General features: G+C 46.3%; 1 protein-coding gene across 3 annotated transcripts in view; it reads right to left on the bottom strand.

Moving 5' to 3' along the window:
* Nucleotides 1-21473, bottom strand: part of LOC141252544 (cytochrome P450 1A1-like) — a 79813-nt gene that overhangs the window by 11250 nt on the left and 47090 nt on the right. For all 3 annotated transcript variants that reach the window (XM_073670534.1, XM_073670541.1, XM_073670554.1), the window contains exons 4-6: nucleotides 16078-16167; nucleotides 14800-14923; nucleotides 12651-12737 (exon numbers count right to left, since the gene is read on the bottom strand). In XM_073670534.1, the coding sequence (XP_073526635.1) occupies nucleotides 12651-12737; nucleotides 14800-14923; nucleotides 16078-16167 (301 nt within the window). The remainder of the gene's footprint in view (nucleotides 1-12650; nucleotides 12738-14799; nucleotides 14924-16077; nucleotides 16168-21473) is intronic.

Here is a 21473-nt window from a genome sequence, read left to right as displayed (position 1 = left end):
CTGAAAAAAATATTTGGGCTTCTAGCAGTGTGTGGGACTTGGTCTATTAGTCCATCTATACTGACCTCCATCAGGTTGCAAAATTAAAAATAATTTTTATCTGCATCTAGCTCTGAAAAAATATTTGGGCTTCTAGCAGTGTGTGGGACTTGGTCTATTAGTCCATCTATACTGACCTCCATCAGGTTGCAAATTGAATATAATTTTTTCTGCATCTAGCTCTGAAAAAATATTTGGGCTTCTAGCAGTGTGTGGGAATTGGTCTATTAGTCCATCTATACTGACCTCCATCAGGTTGCAAATTAAATATAATTTTTTTCTGCATCTAGCTCTGAAAAAATATTTGGGCTTCTAGCAGTGTGTGGGACTTGGTATATTAGTCCATCTATACTGACCTCCATCAGGTTGCAAATCAAAAATAATTTTTATCTGCATCTAGCTCTGAAAAAATATTTGGGCTTCTAGCAGTGTGTGGGACTTGTTCTATTAGTCCATCTATACTGACCTCCGCCAGGTTGCAAATTGAATATAATTGTTATCTGCATCTAGCTCTGAAAAAATATTTGGGCCTCTAGCAGTGTGTGGGACTTGTTCTATTAGTCCATCTATACTGACCTCCATCAGGTTGCAAATTGAATATAATTTTTTTCTGCATCTAGCTCTGAAAAAATATTTGGGCTTCTAGCAGTGTGTGGGACTTGTTCTAATAGTCCATCTATACTGACCTCCATCAGGTTGCAAATTGAGTTTAATTTTTTTCTGCATCTAACCCAGCCAATAGTTTTGGCCTAATACCACAGTTTGGCCTCTCAGCTCTGCTCGGTTCCCATCCATTGTTTTTTTGTGCAAACAACTCCAGAGTTGTGAATTAGTTAACCACCAAAATGAGTGGAAAAAGGCCTGCTGCTGGTGGAAAGGGGAATAGGCGTGTTGGGAAGGGGAAAAAAGGTTGTGTCCGTGGGGTAGGTGTTAAAGCAACAGTAACATCTGCAGAAGAAAGACCATCTTCCAGCCAAACTAAAATGTCTACTTCTTTTATCTGACAATGTGATAAGATCCCTTTCTTACGGCCACGCCAATCGCTACAAATTCCAGATGAGGCACAAAAACAGCAGGTGCTTCAACGGATATCAAGTGCTCCTTTAAGTGGGCTCTCCTCCACATCAACTTCAACATCACAAATACTCCAGTCCTCAGAGGTGTCACCCCAATCGCACTTGCTTCCTCACAGCTCCCAAATCTCCAGCTGCCCGTCTGAGTATGAGGTAGAACAGATGGTTGAGTCTGCAGAGCTGTTTACTCATACTATAGCCTGGGAATCAGAGGTCGGCTCCAGCGCTTCTGTGAATCCAGACGAGGAAATGATCTGCACTGATGCCCAGAATCTTTATGAGTCGGATCCAGGACCAGACGCAGAAGGTTCTGACCATAATGTAGACCCTCATTCCCAAACTGTAACTCCTGTTGGTGGAGACAATGAGGAAGACGATGATGAGACTCAAATACCTGATTGGAGCGACAACTTTAGTTTTTTGTCAGGGCAGGAACAGGTTGGCTCTGAGGACGACGGGTGTGATAACACACAGGGTGATGATGATGAGGTTGGAGATCCCACTTACTGTCAACCCACAGCCAGCCAAGAGATGAGGTCAGCAGAGGAGGTGGAGGAGAATGCTAGTGATGACGAGGTCAGGTTGCGCCTTCCTGGACAGAGACGTAGTACTGGAAGCACATCAACAACTGCATCCTCAAACACAACTCTGCCTCTCACCACAAGTCGTGGTGGCTCTTCAGGTCGCATGGGTGCTAAGCCTTGCATAGCCTGGGCATTTTTTCAGATCGATAAAGATGACCCAACTCGTGTTATCTGTAACATTTGTCAGCAAAAGCTAAGTAAAGGCCAAAAAATACATAGTTTGAGTACTTCATGCATGAAACGGCACATGGACATGAAGCATAAGTTGCAGTGGGAAGCTCACTGTGCTACAATGCGGCCTAGCCAGCCGGGCCAACCACCGTCTGCCACATCTTGTGCATCCGCGGCCTCTTCATCCTCTGTGACTGGGGGGACAGCAGTCACACCTGTTTTGGGACGCAGACCTGCCACCTCTTTACCCGCAACAGCCAGCGTGATTGGCAGGTCATCATTTTCTTTGGAGGTGGTAACACCAGCTGGTGTTGAGCGCTGTCCGACATCGATAGCACCACCTTTGGATCAAGGCAACCTAACTTGTCCGCCTGCATCTTCCTCACAGACCGGCAGATTGCCGGGGACACCCTTATCAACCCTGTCTAAGCACAACAGCCAGCCCTCGGTCCCTCAGATGTGGACAAGTAAAAGACCATTTCCTCCTAGCAATGAGAAAGCTAAGAGGTTGAATTTCACCATCTGCAAGCTCTTGGCTACAGAAATGCTGCCTTTCCGCCTGGTGGACACAGAGGATTTTCGAGACCTTATGTCCGTCGCAGTGCCCCAGTACCAGATGCCCAGTCGGCACTACTTCTCAAAGAAAGGTGTGCGTGTGCTCCACCAGCATGTCGCACACAACATCACCGCTTCTTTGAGAAACTCTGTGTGTGACAGGGTGCATTTCACCACAGACACTTGGACGAGTAGGCATGGACAGGGGCGTTACATGTCGCTGACTGGGCACTGGGTAACTATGGTGACAGCAGGACAAGGGGCTGCTGTCCAAGTCTTGCCGTCCCCACGAGTTGTGCGTCAATCCTCTTTATCTCAAAGTTCCTCCACAGCTTCTGCCTCCTCAACCTCCTCTCGGTCCTCCACCTGCACCCAAAGCCTGTCTGGTCATGCCACAAGCTTTCTAACTGCGCAGAAGGGATCCTGCACACCTCCTTACTATGCTGGCAGTAGGGCTCAACGTCATCAGGCGGTTTTTACTTTGAAATGTCTGGGAAATGTGAGTCACACAGCTGAGGAGTTGTGGTCAGCTCTGGAGAACCAATTTCATGAATGGTTGTCTCCACTGGACCTGAAACCAGGGAAGGCCGTGTGCGACAATGCTGCAAACCTGGGTGCGGCCCTTCGCCGGGGCAATGTCACACACGTGCCTTGTATGGCTCACGTGTTGAACCTGGTTGTCCAGCAACTTTTAGCCCACTATCCCGGACTAGATGGCCTTCTACAGAGGGCACGGTCGCTGCGTGCTCACTTCCGCCGTTCGCATCACGCAGCTCAGCGACTTACATCTCTACAGAAGTCGTTGGGCCTGCCACTTCCTCGGCTAAAATGCGATGTGCCTACCCGGTGGAATTCAACTCTGCACATGTTGCAGCGACTGTGGCAGCACCAACAAGCCCTGGTGCAATACGTTCTGACGTATAGCCTGGGCCAACGAGATCCAGAGGTGGGGCAAATCACGCTGGAGGAGTGGTCTCAGATCAGGGACCTATGCACCCTTCTGCACAGTTTTGAAATGGCGACGAAGATGTTTAGTGCTGACGATGCCATTATCAGCATGACTATTCCGGTGATCTACATGCTGGAGCACATGTTAAACAGAATTTGGAGTCAGGTGGTGGCACAAGAGGAGGTGGAGGAAGTAGAGGAGGAGGAGTTGTATGCGGAAGGGCTAACATCTGCAAGGTCCAGACGGTCGGCAGCACCAAGGCGGCAGGCATGTGAGGGTGGGGGAGATGGTTTTACCAGGGCGCATGGTAGCAGCCAAACTAGTGAGAAAGGTGCAGGAGCCCAGGAAGAAGTGTAGGACGAACTGATGGAAGACTCATCAGATGAGGGAGACCTTGATCACATTTCTGTTGTGCGAGGTTGGGGGGAGAGGACAGAGGAAGGAAGCATGATTGTTACCTCGCGACCAACACAACAGGGACTTGGTGCTCCTGGATGCGCAAGACACATGAGTGCCTTCTTGCTGCACTACCTGCAACATGACCCTCGAATTTTGAGAATTAGAAATAATCCTGACTACTGGGTTGCCACACTGTTAGATCCCCGATACAAAAGTAAATTTTCAGAAATTATTCCTGCCATAGAAAGGGATGCACGCATGCAGGAGTATCAGCAGAGACTGTTGCAGAATCTTATATGTGCTTTTCCACAAAACACCAGTGGTGCACGTAGTGAATCTCACAGTTCCAACTTGCCAACCGTGGGACCGTCGAGTGTTCAGCACTCAAACCGTAACAGAAACACAGTATCTGCTCGTAACATCAATTTTGTGGAATCATTTCACCACTTTTTTAGCCCATCCTTTGCAAGGCCACAGGAGACAAGAAGTCTGACACATAGTCTAGAGACGATGGTACAGGAGTATCTCTAAGTAAACATTGAAGCCATGACTGTGTCACTGGACCCTTGCTCTTTTTGGGCTTCCAATCTGGATAAATGGCCGGAGCTAGCCACTTACGCCTTGGAGATCTTGTCATGCCCCGCAGCCAGTGTTCTGTCTGAACGTGTGTTCAGCGCTGCTGGCGGTGTGCTGACAGATAAGCGCACGCGGCTCTCCACTGATAATGTAGACAGACTCACGTTCATAAAGATGAACAAATCATGGATCCGAAATGACTTTTCTACCCCTGTGTCATCCTGGGGAGAGTAAAAGCTTGATGATTGGTTAAAATCACCTCACCAACCGTTTTAAGCTTTCAAATTACTAATCATGTTTATCTGTATCTTGGCTGGAAAATAATTTGGGCTTTGTAGCAGTGTGCAGCACTGATTCTATTAGGCCATCTATACTAAGCTCCACCAGATTTAAAATTACTAATCATGTTTATCTGTATCTTGGCTGGAAAATAATTTTGGCTTTGTAGCAGTGTGCAGTACTGATTCTATTAGGCCATCTATACTTAGCTCCACCAGATTTTAAATTACTAATCATGTTTATCTGTATCTTGGCTGGAAAATAATTTGGGCTTTGTAGCAGTGTGCAGTACTGATTCTATTAGGCCATCTATACTAAGCTCCACCAGATTTAAAATTAATAATAATTTTTAGCTGCATCTAGCCCAGAAAATAATTTTGGGGCTCCGAGATGCGCAAAACACATAAGTGCCTTCTTGCTGCACTACCTGCAACATGACCCTCAGATTGTCAGAATTCGACGTAATCCTTACTACTGGGTTGCCACACTCTTAGATCCCCCACACTCTTCGATCAACGTTTTCATTTTAATAAAGACCAAAAAAATGATCATTTTTGAAATTATAAGCATTAGCAGATTATTAGAAACTGAAATCAAACAGTTTTCAACTCAAAACTTTATTCTAGGTTATGTTACATTTGCACATAGGACCCCTTGTTCAAAAGGAGCTTCTGAACTCTCTCGTCCATTGAATTTGTCAGGTTTTGGATGGTTTCTGCTTCAATTGTTTTGCATGAGGACAGAATACCCTCCCAGAGCTGTTGCTTAGATGTGAACTGCCTCTCGCCATCATAGACACTCCTTTTGATGATGCTCCAGAGGTTCTGAATGGGGTAGAGGTCAGGAGAGCATGGGGGTCACACCATAAGTTTGTCCCCTTTTATGCCCATATCAGCCAGAGATGCAGATGTTTTATGTGCAGCATGAGATGGTGCATTATCATGCATGAAAATGATCTTGCTGTGGAATACATGTTTCTTCTTCTTGAACCATGGCAGGAAGTGCTGTTTGAGAAACTCCACATACATTATGGAGTTCATCTTTACCCCTTCAGGGATCCTAAAGGGGCCGACAATCTCTCTCCCCATGATTCCAGCCCAAAACATTACTCCACCTCCTCCTTGTTGGCGCTGTAGCCGTGTTTGCGTGGGGTGTCCATCAACCAGCCATCCTCCACTCCATAATCTGGACCATCGAGCGTTGCACGGCACTCATACGTGAACAAAACAGTTTTGAAATCAAGCAAAGATGTCTCCAGCAGGACCAGGGTTGTATATATCTTGTTAAAACTTCACTTTTAATTTCAAATTATAAAAGCCAAGGATGAGTTACAGAATGAGCAATATAGCGGCTCTTAGGTACAGCACATTCCAACGCATTTCGGCTAAACCTTATTCATGGAATAATGTGAGAACTAAGCCTACTAGCTGAAGTTAAATAAAAAACACTTCTTGGTGATTGCTTCAGGTGTTGGACCACAGCCCAGAGGAGAATTAACCCATTATTGGCAGCTAAAATTAACTACAGCAAAAAACAACAAAAACTACATAAAATTGGACATGAGATAGAATGGAATACAAAATTAGTGGAAAAACAAAATGAGCTCTTGCCATCCTCCCCACAATATTAAAAATATCCCAGTGGGAGAAATGATCAGGTTAAAGAGGAACTCCTCAACAGAAAAGAGTTATCAAGAGGCAGCCTCCAGCACTAAAAACAGACTAGCTTCAAGAGGATACTCTAAAGGCATTCTAAACAGAGCAGAAAAAATAGTAGCTAATATAGACAGAAAGGATTTATTGAAAAATCGATCCAAAAAAGAACCAAGCAGATTTAAAAATACGAAAAATACGGTTGTGTTTACTACACAATTTAGCCCACAGTTCAACAGTATTGTCAATATCATAAAAAAATATATACCCATGCTAAATCAGGACCCCACTCTAGTGAAAATCATGGACAATTGTTCCATAAAATATATAGCTAAAAAAGCTCCCACTATAGGTTCACTGGTTTCTCCGAGTCTTTTTTGTACAAAAAATTCTCATTTTCCATCAGAAACCTGGCTCACTTTAAAAGGGTTTTATAATTGTGGCCATAGTAGGTGCATTTCTTGCAAATACGCACACAAAAGTGTTTCCTTTCAGTCTGAAATCACCAAAAAAATATACAAAATCAGCACCTTCTTAAACTGCAATTCAGAAGGGGTTATATACCTTGCAGAATGTATTGCTTGTAAGCTACAGTATGTAGGCTGAACCACAGGACCTTTAAAAATACGCATCCGTCGTCATATGTCAGATGCATGTAATCCTAACAGCCTAAACAAATCGGCAGTTTCAAAACACTTTGCAAATGTTCACCATGGAGATCTAAATAACTTCAGATTTAAAGCAATAGAAAAAGTTTTTAAGCCGGAGAGAGGTGGTGACCACAGGAGAAAAATCCTGAACCGAGAATCATTCTGGATTTTTCTCTTGTGTACTAGATTTCTGCAAGGTTTGAATGTGAGACAGGATCTCATTTTACAATACACTTAGTCTCACGTATTCATGTTCGACAGTACTTTGATAATATATTTCCTTTGTGGTCATAATAGAATGCACTGTCTAACTGTTTAACTGCTTTATTGTTCAATGCTTATATTTATGACTTTTGCATCCTTTTTCCATAAAAGGGAAAGAAAAAAAGGAAAAAAATTTTTTTTGTTTGTTTTTTTTTTTTTTTCAAAGATATTTTTTTTTGTTTTGTTTTTTTTAAATGGGACTACATATACTAACTATATTTATACTCTAATGGTGTTTAAACAGTCATGCTCACCAGACATAAAGGATGCTTAGTGATTATTATGATCATTATTATGTGTTTTACTGCTCCACGGCATAAAAGATCTTTTTGTTTTTGTTTCTGCATGTATCTCTCACTCATTTTGTTTTTCCACTAATTTTGTATTCCATTCTATCTCATGTCCAATTTTATGTAGTTTTTGTGCTTTTTTGCTGTAGTTAATTTTAGCTGCCAATAATGGGTTAATTCTCCTCTGGGCTGTGGTCCAACACCTGAAGCAATCACCAAGAAGTGTTTTTTATTTAACTTCAGCTAGTAGGCTTAGTTCTCACATTATTCCATGAATAAGGTTTAGCCGAAACGCGTTGGAATGTGCTGTACCTAAGAGCCGCTATATTGCTCATTCTGTAACTCATCCTTGGCTTTTATAATTTGAAATTAAAAGTGAAGTTTTAACAAGATATATACAACCCTGGTCCTGCTGGAGACATCTTTGCTTGCTTTCTCATTACTTGAACCTTGGTAGCCCGTGACCTGGGCGTCTCCGCTGCAAGACTCCGTTGGGACTGGATGAGTCTGGCTATTACATGGTGAGCTGACATACGTTTTCCCTTTCCCTTTCCCCTTGTTTTTTCACAGTTTTGAAATCAGTCTTCATGTATTGTTTGGCCCACTGGAGCCATTTCTGCTTGTGTGCAGTGGATAGAGGAGGTCGACAGGATGGCGTACGCACAGCTGCAAACCTCTGAAGGACCCTGCATCTTGTTGTTCGGGGGACGTTGGAGGCACCAGCAGCTTCAAAAACTTGTCTGCTGCTATGACAAGGCTTTTTTGCCGCTGCTCTTTTAACCTGACGTAATTGCCTGTAGGAAAGAGTCCTCAATTTGCCCTTATCAGCACGCACACGTGTGTACTGTGAATCAGCTACATACTTCTTGATTGCCAAGACACTTCATCCTGATCATCACACAATGTTGATTGCAGTCATGCCTTGACCTAAACACTCCACAATTTGTTGCTTCTCAGCAGCCGACACACCCTTTTTCTTTCCCATTTTGGCAGAAAATGTAGGCTGCTTAATAATGTGGGACAGCCTTCTTAAGTAGTCTTGCCTTTCATTGGACACACCTGCCAAACTAATTAGCACAGGTGTCTGCAATTGCTTACAGTGATATAAAGAGCCCTGACACACATCACCATCAATGAGTTTAACTGACAAACAAACAAATTCTTCCCTTATCACTCCTAAACACTTTTTGCATAATAATTTGGAACACAGTGTACATGTGCTTTTCCACAAAACACCAGTGGTTCACGTAGTGAATCTTACAGTTCTAACTTGACAACCGTGGTCTGTATGGAGTTGTTCAATAAAGGGCCCAAAATTAAGATAACATAGACGGGAGAGGTCTCTATGAATAGGAATTCCTAAGTATTTGATACCCTGTGAGGGCCAGGCAAAGGGAAAGTTGAACTGGATGGAATCCTGTATGGATTTGGGGAGGGAGACATCGAGGGCCTCAGACATCGCTGCACTGATTTTAAAATTTGACCATGTAACAAAGTGATCTATTTCAGCCATAACAGCAGGGATGGATATATGTGATTGAGTGATATATACTAGGACATCATCAGTAAATAGAGAGCACTTGTACTCAGTGCCTCCCACCTCAATCCACCTAATATTGGGGTTATGGCGAATTGATGAGAGCAGGTGCTCCGACACTAGGATGTATAAGAGAGGGGACAGAGGACATCCTTGTCCTATTGGTGATTATGAAAGGTGATGAAAATGTTCTGACGCGCCCCCTGGCCCTTGGGACACCCGGAGCCGGACCCTTTTTGGTGGATGCTGGTGGTTGTAGTCTCCGTTGCGGCGACCCGGTTCCGTGGCTCAGGGCGGTCAAACCAGTGGCAGAACTATTTATGTGGTTTTGATGTTTAAACGTCCGACTACGCCACCCGTGGATTGCGGTCAGAGTGAACTGCCGCTGCAGGGCAGACCGCTGAGGCTGGTGTTGTGGGTGCAGCAGAGCGTAGAATAACTCCCCACGGGAGGAGTATAGCCTCAGGGCAGTGTATGCGGAGGATGGGGGTGATGGTGCAGGGCAGCAGCAGTAATGACGCGGAGTCAGTGATGCAGTCCAGGGCCTTTACTCACAGTTCTTATTATCCAGACCACTTCTGCAGGTAACGGCTGCCCACGTCGTACTGTGCTCACCAAGTGAGGGGCTCAGACAACTCCCAGATAACTTTGGAGCACTTCACAGGACCCCCTTTGTGTGTCCTTTGTCTGGCCTTTCTTACCAACCCTTCTGTCCGGCTGCCTTGGGCCTCCTCTTGGTAAACTTGGCGCCCGTTTCCCTGACCCTATGTGGTGCCTTCCTAGCGGGTGTAGCGAGGGGCTGCGCCACATAAAATGTCACAGCCTCCGGTTTCTAGCTGAGGGTCGTTTCCCGCCTCCACTAGTTTCGGGGACCGGTCTCCCCCTTTGGCCTGACCCCTCCACGCAGGTGGATTCGGGCATGCGGTGGCGACTCGCCCGTCCGCACCCCTGGGATCCCTTCGTTCCTCGTTCCTGGAGCCTTCTCCGCTCCTCTTCCTTCCTTCTCCCTCTTCCAGGCCTGGGCCTCTGTTACTAGGCCCGCCTCCGGAGCAGAGCTCATGCAGAGCCCCTGCTCCCTGTCACTTCTGCTCAGACTTCTCTGCACTGAACAAAGATGGTGCCCACCTTTTATACTCCCTTCTCAATGCTTCCTCCCTGCTCCTGCACTACAGGGTTCCCCTTCCTCAGTGTTCCCTCCCCCCACTCCAGCCAGGGACAGGGACTGTCGTGCCCATCTCAGGGGCATATTGGTCGCCCTGCCCCACAGCAATGTGGTGTAATGCATGCAGGTGTCGGGTCCTGATCCACACTCCATCCTTACCTGAGAGTGAGATATCACACCTCTGGGTGAGGTGCAATACCTCTGTAGCAACCGAGCCCTCAGGGTGCTACAGTTCCATTTATCTTCAGCCTAGGTGACGTATTGCGATACAGGGCCGTGATTTTGGCTATAAAAGGGTCCCCTAGACCCCTACCCCAAGCTTTATAAGAGAATAATGTATGGCGTGCCAGGAGACTCTATGGAATGCTTTCTCAGCATCCAACGAGAGTATCTAATTACAAATTTTTAACTGCATCTAGCCCAGGAAATACTTTGTGCCTAGTAGCAGTGTCTGCTAGTCAGCGGATTATCCCGGCTGTTAAGCAAGCTACACCACCTGTAGTTTGGACACTTAATTTTTTCAAAGGAAATGCTTCGGGACCACGGGATACTCAGTGAAGAGCATCAGGAGGCACCCCAAGGCATAGGGGCTGGGACTGGCGGTAGGATGCCTTGCGGTGGACAGCCGAGCTCGATCCTTATAAAAGCTTTTAAACTGCAGCAGCTTTAGTGGACGCTACTGGAGCTGGAATTACGCGGCTGCTGGCATGAGACTTGCCCTCCAATAGATCCTTGTAAAAGGATTTAAAGTGTATTCATTCAAATTAGAGAGACAATTTAAATTAAAAAGCTTAGAGCTGCCTCCACCACAGCGGGGCTCGCTCGACCCACCAGCGGACAGGCACCAGTATTGGGAGAGGGGGGCTGGCCGTCAGGGTCCACCGCGGCTCTGGCACAAACGCGTCGACACGGAGGTGACACAGGCAGGAAAGGACTGGCCGTGTCGGCTTCTCACTTTTTGGATTTTAGAAGGGCATCACATGCCTATATCTGTGTCTCCCCCTCCTTTTACTCCTCCACCTCTTTTCTTTTTGCATGACTATATGTACTTGTCACTTTTACATGTGTTAGTTATGTCTTCTGAGCAGTTTGTCAGCTTTTGGACACCTTTGAAGGTGTTTTCTATGTGTTTCGATGTGTTTTTGTTTGCCTGCCATTGGTTTTAACGGTGTTCGAAGGTGTTCGACGAACAGTTCGGCGAACACACGGGTGTTCGACGAACCGAACCGAACTCGAACACTACGGGGGTGGCTCAACACTACTAAACAGACAGCTATGGGCTGATATTAATAGCCAGGGAAGGGGCCATGGAAACTAGCCCCCTCCGAGGCTAATAACATCAGCCCTCATACACCCCAGAAATGGCACATCAATAATATGAGCAAAATCTGGCGCTCAGCCTTGGCTCTTCCCACTTGCCCTGGTACAGTGGCAAGTGGGGTAATATCGCTAGAGTTGATGTCAACCTTGTATTGGCAGCCGACATGAAGCCCAGGGGTTAGTAATGGAGAGGCGTCTATAAGACGCCCCCATTACTAACCCCATAGTTTTACGCATTTATTTAAAAATAAAAAAGTACATTTATACTCACCTAACACCTAATCCCAGAAACCATTGTCACCTGTAAAAAAACAAAAATAAAAGACAACCTTACCTCTCACCTGTCCAAGGTGATGAAATAATCCATACTGTCCCATTACGATCTGTATCACTTGTAGAGCAGTCACATCAACAGTCACTGATGTGACTGCTCTACATGACTGACAGCAGGTAACACACTGACACAGGCACTGTGTTAGCTGAGCTGCAATGAGAGAGTTCACAGGAGTTCATCAGCTGATAAACCCCGGTGACCTCACTTATGGCACCGCTGCAGCGTGAGAGCTTTCTCAAGCAGCGGTGGTGCTGTAAGTGAGATCGCTGGAGCTCATCAGCTGATGAACTCTTGTGAACTCTCACACGGCAGGTCAGTGCTATACACTGCAGGAGTGATTATGCTCCTGTCAGTGTGTGGCCGGCTGCTGATGTGACTGTTCTACAAGTGATCCGAATCATCATGCAACAGTATGGATTACTGTGGATAGGTGACTATTATGGTGATTTATTATTTTTTCTCTTTTACAGGTGACATAGGCTTAGGGGATTAAGCGTTAAGGTGAGTATTATGGTGTTTTTTTTTTTTATTTCAATATTTATTTATTAATTTTAACTTTTTTTTTTACTTTAAGCACAGGCACCTGAGGAAGTCCATGATCAGGGTCATGCCCGAATACTAGATGTTCGGTACGGACCCCGAACTATACTGTTTGGGTTCCCACAACTCTAATCAGAATACATTTTGATACAGAATATCTGTATCCAATATTTTGCCACAGAATGAACATGCAATATTAGAAGAAATTTCAAAATGCAAATGAAACTGATAAAGTTAATGTATAAGATATCTTAATTATATTTATATTTTACTCACGGATCATGATGCACTTGATACAAGTTCACAAGTATACAGGTATCTTTTGGTATAAAGTAGCCATTTAAAACTGTGTCTCTGGTGGCGCTGCAATGAAAAATAGTGAAATGAGCAAAATAAGTCATTCTCAATGGCAATTTAACATAAGAATAAATTATTTTAGTCAAGGGCTATGTATGACAGCAATTCTCAGACAAGTTGAACAGCCAAAACATTTTGTGCCACTTATCTGTGACTTGCTGTCACATAACTATTTTAGAGTTTCTGTAAAAATAGGTCAAATCCCAGAAAAGTCACAGGCAAGTTGCAGTTGCAAGTTATTTGCGGTGAAGTGTACAGCAAGTGAGTTGTGTGTGACTTATGACAGGAAATGCTAAATATTTGGAAATATTTGCGACTCTTTATTACAGTCACAGGAAATCATAAGATGCACTATTGCATAATGACACTGTGATTTTAGTGTTGTGCGATACATTTTGCTGTGTAGCCATAGCCTTATGCAAAACTGAAGAAATGAGCCGGAACACATGGTGGAATAAGTGCATGTGTAGGTGCACATTCACACTGTGGCCATTTAACAGACAAAACATGAGATAAAAACAAAATGAGCACATACCCTGCAGTAAGTAAATAAATAAATTGTAATAGTACATGTAAATGACATAGGGCACTTAATTGATACTATTTTGAATAAAAAAGCGTAAAGGTCAGGTTTTGTCTGTTAAAATGGATATTTGCTCATTTTGTTTTTATGCTAGGTTTTGCCTGTTAAGTGGCCAGAGTGTGAATGTTCACTTTAGGGCGCTTTCACATTGTGTTCCAGCACCAGTCCGGTTGCCCCTTCGGGGCTTAGGCCTGAATCTCCCGCAAAATGGGATACGGACTTATGTGCCAACGGGCCAAAGATTATAATGGTGCCGACAGAGCGGACATACATCACTTTCGGGCATATATGCCTACTGGAGACGGACACTCAAATGCAGTCTACTGCATCTAGTGTCTGCCTCAAGTAGGCATACACGCTCAAAAAGGATGCACGGCAGAGAGCACGTTCACTCTGCTGGCATCATTATAGTCTAAGGCCCAGTCAGTGCATACGCCCGAATGCCGTTTTGCAAGGGGTTCAGACGTAAGCCTCGATGGGGCCACCGAATGGGTGCCGGAACACAATTTGAAAGCACCCTTAGTTTTTTCGTACTTATTACATACAGGGGTGTGGCTCCCCCTTTTGGGCTGTGCATCTTGTCTATATAGCTTTCCACAGGCAGGTGTCTGAACAGTTAGGTCTGGGTCCTGCTTTCCCCATCTATTGTGAGATCATCTGACACATAGTGAGGAGAACTACAAGAGTTAGGGACCATCCTTATTGGATACACCTTGGTGGGATGATGTTTATGCTTTTTTGATTAAATTAATGTCAACTAAGGATCATATGTTATTTACTTCTACTATTACTATTCATCTATTTACTTACTGCATGGTATTTGCTCATTTTGTGTTTATCCTAGGTTTTGTCTGTGAAATAGCCACAATATGAATGTACATCTACACATTTCACTTATACCAAAAGGTGTGCTAACTAATTTCTTTGGTTTTGGTTTTCTTATGCTTCTGGTGTAGAGCAATATCACATTTTTACTACTGTCTGATTATTAGGTGTATATACAGACAGTCTCTGATTTATGAACATTTGACTTACACGCAAACACCAGTTAGGAACTTTGGATGCTGAAGAAAAATTAGTAATACTCAACTCACCGCTCATCTTTCCAGCTGCACTACTGCTCACTGTCCATCATCCATTCCTTTTCTTACCACCATTGTTTGTTGCATCTTTGGCCTCTTCACTATAGGCCAGTACTTCTGGCCACATCCAGGTCCCGGAGGTCACTGCGTGTCATCGCTAAGTTACAGTCCTGGCCCAGAGTGAAGAGGCCAACAATGCGGTGTGCTACAGTGGAAAAAAGAGGAATGGATGAAGAGCAGCGAGCATATGAGTGGTTGGAGATGTTAGCGATAAGGTGAGTATTGTTTTTTTTTTTTTACATGCAAATTAAAGTTATTAAAAAACCTACAGAACCTATCCAGTTTGCAACCGAGGGACTGCCTGTGATATACAGAGTTTGTGAATAATTTTTGTAAAATTTACCGATGTGGTATCGTAAACGAAGTAAATGATGAATGCCTGAAGACCTCTTGTATAAACGCTTCAGTAAAATGTAGGTTGTGTCGGTCATCAAATGTTGGAATTCTACTAGCTCCAATTTGAGTATCTACAATTAATAGGGAATTCATCAATACATGTAGTTGAAATATTAAAAGCAGTGTAGGTAGAATAACGCAAATTTGCATAAATACTGATCGCCGGGGTTTGGGATTCAGATGCAACAATGAAGCAGAAAAGTATCCCCACTATTCAGCTGAAAAAAAGGGTCAGTGGCGCTCCAATGATCGAAAGATCTCCGGCATAGTTTACCTATGCGCAGCACCATATACTTCTCTGTGCCTGTGCTTTTGTTGTGACTTGGTAAACAATAAGGTGGTCTGGTGCTCTCTGTTTTATTGCTTTCAAATCTGTCAGCAAATCGATGGGGGAGCTTAGAGTCAGGGATTAAGCTTCAATATTACTGCCCGAAAAAGCCCTTGTAGGTAGCAGTTGTTACGGATCCGGGTGGTGGAACCTCTGTGCTGTGATGCAAGGAGGGACCAGAGGGGCATAACTAAGTGCCTACCCGGACTGACCCTGGCCACACAGCGGCTTAGTCGACTCCATGAACCAAGGAGGGACCGGGAAGGTGAACCAGGTGCCACTCTGGGACCGACCACCTTGTGTGAGAGCAGGCGACTCCCACGGGACTGATGGCTGAAGCTGACAGGCACAGCAGATGAGCACAGCTGGTAGACAGGCAGGTGATGCGGGTAGGCAAGCAGGCGGGCACGGCAGGTAGACAGGCAGGCGGGCACGGCTGATAGACAGGCAGGCGGTCACGGCAGATAGACAGGCAGGCGTGCTCGGCTGATAGACAGGCAGGCGGGCACGGCCGACAGACAGGCTGGCGGGCACAGCAGACAGACAGGCAGGCGGGCACGGCAGACAGACAGGCTGGCGGGCACGGCTGAAAGACAGGCTGGCGGGCACTGGAACCTGAGGGCTGAGGAGAGTGTTAGCACACAAACAACAACCTTGCACAGGCACCTCCATTTTGGAGGAGGTGCTTTAAATAGGAGCAGTCCTCCGACCCCTGGCAGGGGACTCTTTAGGATGGCAGGAGGCAGAGACGCCGACTCTACAGCAGTTCTATTCTCCTTACAACACAGAGAAAATCTTGTTGCTTCTGTAATGCTTTACTTCTCAGGAACCTTCTGGCAAACATGAACAATTTAGATAACACATATATAATATAAAAAAATCTGGAATAAAATTTACCTATCTCTTGATAAATTTTGTCTTGGACCTCTGGATATTTAATCAAATATAAGAATGCCCATCGTACAGCAGAGGATAAAGTGTCAAAGCCTAAAAATCATAGAAGTAAATCATAGTAAAAATATGATAATGCAGCTGAGATGTGATAGTTCAATTTATTACAATTGGATGAATTTAGATTTTTGTGAAAGAATATCAATGTATTTAGAGTCCCCGACCCATAAAGAGAAGTCCTTAAGAATATTTGCACACCCGTGTAGCCATATATGCATGATTGACAGTATGTTGGGGTAATTATACTGTATATTGTTTAGCGCTAGTTGAGTGTGAATATTGGGAGGTATGTAAATACATTTGCACATCAGAGAACTCACATAGAAAAATGTTGTGTTCTTTATGTACTTAGAATTATATTTAGTAGATATAGTGAGAATTATATACACATTTTTATATTATTTATTATATTTACAATTGTTTCTACATTTTGGAAATATCAGAAGAACAATTGTGTGTGATTCCAATCAGTAAATCTTGATTGCAATCAATCATTCCTAGCTGAATTATAAGGATGGAAGGGAGTATTGCTCTGGAGGTCCTCCACCTTGCTTCTCCACTGAAAATGAGCAAATAAATTCGAGTGGAAGTGAATTCTACTTGAATTTTACAAAAGTTCGCATTCGTCAAAATGACGATTTTTTTGTAATTCGCTTCAGTGGAGATTCAACAAGATAGCAGCCACTGGACACCATTTTTCTGAACCATAACATCAAAAATTAAAAAACAATCCTTGTACTCATCTCACAGGCCATTTTGCTTCTCACCACCACGTATCTGGTCATTGTCAAGTCTTTGGACCACTGTAAGATGCACTGAATCCCTGAGTCTTGTTCTCTTTGCTCAGTCCCATTGTCACAGATGTATAAAATCCACCCCATAGTCATACAGTCTGCCTTTACAATCATTTGTGAAAGAGTGGGTCACCACTCCAGGTGATTGACAGGTCTCACCCATATGTATTCACCTGTCAATCACCTGTAGTGGCACTGAGAAAAGCAGGTGGTCTAGTCACTATGGTCATTGTCAGCCCTGGAGCTTCATGCAGGGCTGTCATGAGGGCATTACTGCCCTTACTGCTGTATGGGGCCCGGTAAGCAAAAGCACAGGAGGGGGGACCTTGACTGGGCCCTATAGTGTAAGGAAGTGCCGTGCACTGGGGCGCTACCTTTGGCGGCATACACCTCGGCCCAGGGAGCTTTCCCGGAGCTCCACAGCCGTCAATACTGAACGGCTGTGCAGCTCCAGCTCCCTCATACTTCTCCGGACATCTGGTCAGGTGACGGCGTGCACGCGATGACGTCATCGCGTACGCGCACCATAGGCTGGTGCCAGAACACCAGAAGCCGAGCTGCGATTGCACGGGATTGTAACTGAGGTAAGTATGAACAACTTTTTTCCTTTTTCTTTATAAAATTAATTAAATGGGTGAGGGAGGGGGGTTGCAAGTGATGAAGTAAGGGGGGACTGCAAATGATGGAGTGAGATGAGGGCTGCAAATGATGGAGTGGGGGGTCTGCAAATGATGGGATGGGGGATTGCAAATGATGGAGTGGGGGACTGCAAATGATGGAGTGAGGGGGGCTGCAAATGATGGAGTGGCGGGGCTGAAAATGATGGAGAGAGGGGAGGGGTGCTGCAAATGATGGAGGGGGGATTCAAATGAAGAAGTGAGGGGGTGCTGCAAATGATGGAGTGAGGGCTGCAAATGTTGAAGAGAGTGGGGCTGCAAATGATGGACTGAGGGGAGGGGTGCTGCAAATGATGGAGTGGGAGGTTGCAAATGATGGCATGAGGGGGGACTGCAAATGATGGAGTGGGGGGACTGCAAATGATGGAGTGAGGGGGGCTGCAAATGATGGAGTGGGGGGTCTGAAAATGATGGAGAGAGGGGAGGGGTGCTGCAAATGATGGAGTGGTGGGACTGCAAATGATGGAGTTGGGGAACTGCAAATGATGAAGTGAGGGGGTGCTGCAAATGATGGAGTGGGGGCTGCAAATGTTGGAGAGAGGGGGGCTGCAAATGATGGACTGAGGGGAGGGGTGCTGCAAATGATGGAGTGGGAGGTTGCAAATGATGGCGTGAGGGGGGCTGAAAATGATGGAATGTGGGAGACTGCAAATGATGGAGTGAGGAGAGGGGTGCTGCAAATGATGGAGTGGGGGGCTGCAAATGATGGAGTGGAGGGACTGCAAATGATGGAGTGAGGGGAGGGGGGCTGCAAATGATGGCGTGTGGGGGCTGAAATTAATAGAATGAGGGGGGCTGCAAATGATGGCGTGGGGGCTGCAAATGATGGAGAGAGCTGGGGCAGTAAAGTGGGGGGCTGCAAATGATGGAGTGAGGGGAGGGGTGGTGCAAATGATGAAGTGGGGGGTTGCAAATGATGGAGTGAGGGGAGGGGGGCTGCAGATGTTGGACTGTGGGGGCTGCAAATGATGGAGTGAGGGGAGGGGTGCTGCAAATGATAGAGTGGGGGGGCTGCAAATGATGGTATGGGAGGGACTGCAAATGATGAAGTGAGTGGGGCTTCAAATGATGGAGTGGGGGCTGCAAATGAAGGAGTAAGGGGGCTGCAAATGATGGAGTGGGAGGCTGCAAATGATGGAGTGGGGGCTGAAAATGATGGAGTGAAGGGGCTGCAAATGATGGAGTGAGGGGCTGCAAATGATGAAGTGGGGGGCTGCAAATGATGGAATGAAAGGGGCTGCAAATTATGGAGTGGGGGCTGCAAATGATAGAATGACGGGGCTGCAAATGATGGAGTAAGGGGCTGCAAATGATGGAGTGAAGGGGGTCTGCAAATGATGTAGTGAGGGGACTGCAAATGATGGAGTGAGGGGCTGAAAATGATTGGAGTGAGGGGCTGCAAATGATGGAGTGAGGGGAGGGGGGCTGCAAATGATGGAGTGAGGGAAGGGGTGCTGAAAATGATGGAGTGGGGGACTGCAAATGATGGAGTAGGAGGGACTGCGATGATAAAGTGAGGGGGCTGCAAATGATGGGGTGCAGGGGCTGCGAATTATGGTCTGAGGGGAGGGGTGTTGCAAATGATCGAGTGGAAGGCTGCAAATGATGGAGTGAGGGGGGACTGCAAATGATGGAGTGAGGGGAGCGGGCTGCAAATGATGAAATGCGGGGGCTGAAAATGATGGAGTGAGGGGAGGGGTGCTGCAAATGATGGAGTGGGGGACTGAAAATGATGGAGTGAGGGGGGCTGTAAATGAAGGAGTGAGGGTGGCTGCAAATGATGGAGTGAGGGGGGGCTGCAAATAATGGAGTGGGAGCTGAAAATGATGGAGAGATGGAGGCTTCAAATGATTGAGTGAGGGGGCTGCAAATCATGAAGTGTGGGGAGAGGGCTGCAAATGAAGGAGTGGGGGGGCTTCAAATGATGGAGTGAGTTGGAGGATGATGGACTGTAAAGAGGGGACGGGGACTGCAAATGATGGAGTAAGGGAGGAATGAGGGACTGCAAATTATGAAGTGAGAGGGGGAGGGGGGCTGCAAATGTTGGAGTGAGGGCGGACGGCAAATTATGAAATGGGGGGTTGCAAATGATGGAGTGAGGGGGCTGCAAATGAATTGAGGGGGCTGCAAATGATAGAGTGAGGGAAGGGGGCTGCAAATAATGGAATGCGGTAGCTGCAAATGATGTAGTGGGAGGCTGCAAATGATGGAGTGAGAGGGCTGAAAATGATGGATTGAGGGGATGAGGGCTGCAAATGATGGAGTGAGGGGAGGGGTGGTGCAAACAATGGAGTGGGGGGCTGCAAATTATTTAGTGAGGGGGGACTGCAAATGATGGAGTGAGGGGAGGGCGGCTGCAAATGATGGAGTGGGGGGGCTGCAAATGGAGTGAGGGGGGCGAAAATGATGGAGTGGGGGGGCTGCAAATGAATTGAGGGGGCTGCAAATGATAGAGTGAGGAAAGGGGGCTGCAAATAATGGAATGCGGTAGCTGCAAATGATGTAGTGGGAGGCTGCAAATGAAGGAGTGAGGGGGACTGCAAATGATGGATTGGGGGGCTGCAAATGTTGGAGTGAAGGGGCTGCAAATAATGGAGTGAGGAGAGGGGGGCTGCAAATGATGGAGTGGGAGGCTGCAAATGAAAGAATTAGGGGGCTTCAAATGATGGAGTGAGGGGGCTGAACATGATGGAGTGGGGGGCTACAAATGATGGAGTGAGGGGGGGCTGAAAATTATGGAGTGGGGGGCTGGAAATGATGGAATGAGGGGGCTGCAAATGATTGAGTAAGGGGCTGCAAATGATGGAGTGAGGGGAGGGGGGCTGCAAATGATGGCGTGTGGGGGCTGAAAATAATAGAATGAGGGGGGCTGCAAATGATGGCGTGGGGGCTGCAAATGATGGAGAGAGCTGGGGCAGTAAATGATGCAGTGGGGGGCTGCAAATGATGGAGTGAGGGGAGGGGTGCTGCAAATGATGAAGTGGGGGGTTGCAAATGATGGAGTGAGGGGAGTGGGGCTGCAAATGTTGGACTGTGGGGGCTGCAAATGATGGAGTGAGGGGAGGGGTGCTGCAAATGATAGAGTGGGGGGGCTGCAAATGATGGTATGGGAGGGACTGCAAATGATGAAGTGAGGGGGGCTTCAAATGATGGAGTGGGGGCTGCAAATGAAGGAGTAAGGGGGCTGCAAATGATGGAGTGGGAGGCTGCAAATGATGGAGTGGGGGCTGAAAATGATGGAGTGAAGGGGCTGCAAATGATGGAGTGAGGGGCTGCAAATGATGGAGTGGGGGGCTGCAAATGATGGAGTGAAAGGGGCTGCAAATTATGGAGTGGGGGCTGCAAATGATAGAATGACGGGGCTGCAAATGATGGAGTAAGGGGCTGCAAATGATGGAGTGAAGGGGGTCTGCAAATGATGTAGTGAGGGGACTGCAAGTGATGGAGTGAGGGGCTGAAAATGATGGAGTGAGGGGCTGCAAATGATGGAGTGAGGGGAGGGGGGCTGCAAATGATGGAGTGCGGGGGCTGCAAATGATGGAGTAAGGGAAGGGGTGCTGAAAATGATGGAGTGGGGGACTGCAAATGATGGAGTAGGAGGGACTGCAAATGATAAAGTGAGGGGGCTGCAAATGATGGAGTGCAGGGGCTGCGAATTATGGTCTGAGGGGAGGGGTGTTGCAAATGATCGAGTGGAAGGCTGCAAATGATGGAGTGAGGGGGGACTGCAAATGATGGAGTGAGGGGAGGGGGCTGCAAATGATGAAATGTGGGGGCTGCAAATGATGGAGTGAGGGGAGGGGTGCTGCAAATGATGGAGTGGGGGACTGAAAATGATGGAGTGAGGGGGGCTGCAAATGATGGAGTGGGG

The sequence above is a fragment of the Phyllobates terribilis genome, unplaced genomic scaffold (assembly GCF_046119375.1).
Source record: "Phyllobates terribilis strain yellow unplaced genomic scaffold, ASM4611937v1 Scaffold_1__5_contigs__length_1240528914, whole genome shotgun sequence".
NCBI classification, from domain to species: domain Eukaryota; kingdom Metazoa; phylum Chordata; class Amphibia; order Anura; family Dendrobatidae; genus Phyllobates; species Phyllobates terribilis.
Note: the sequence above shows the minus strand (reverse complement) of the source record. Positions and strands in the feature narration are given on the sequence as shown.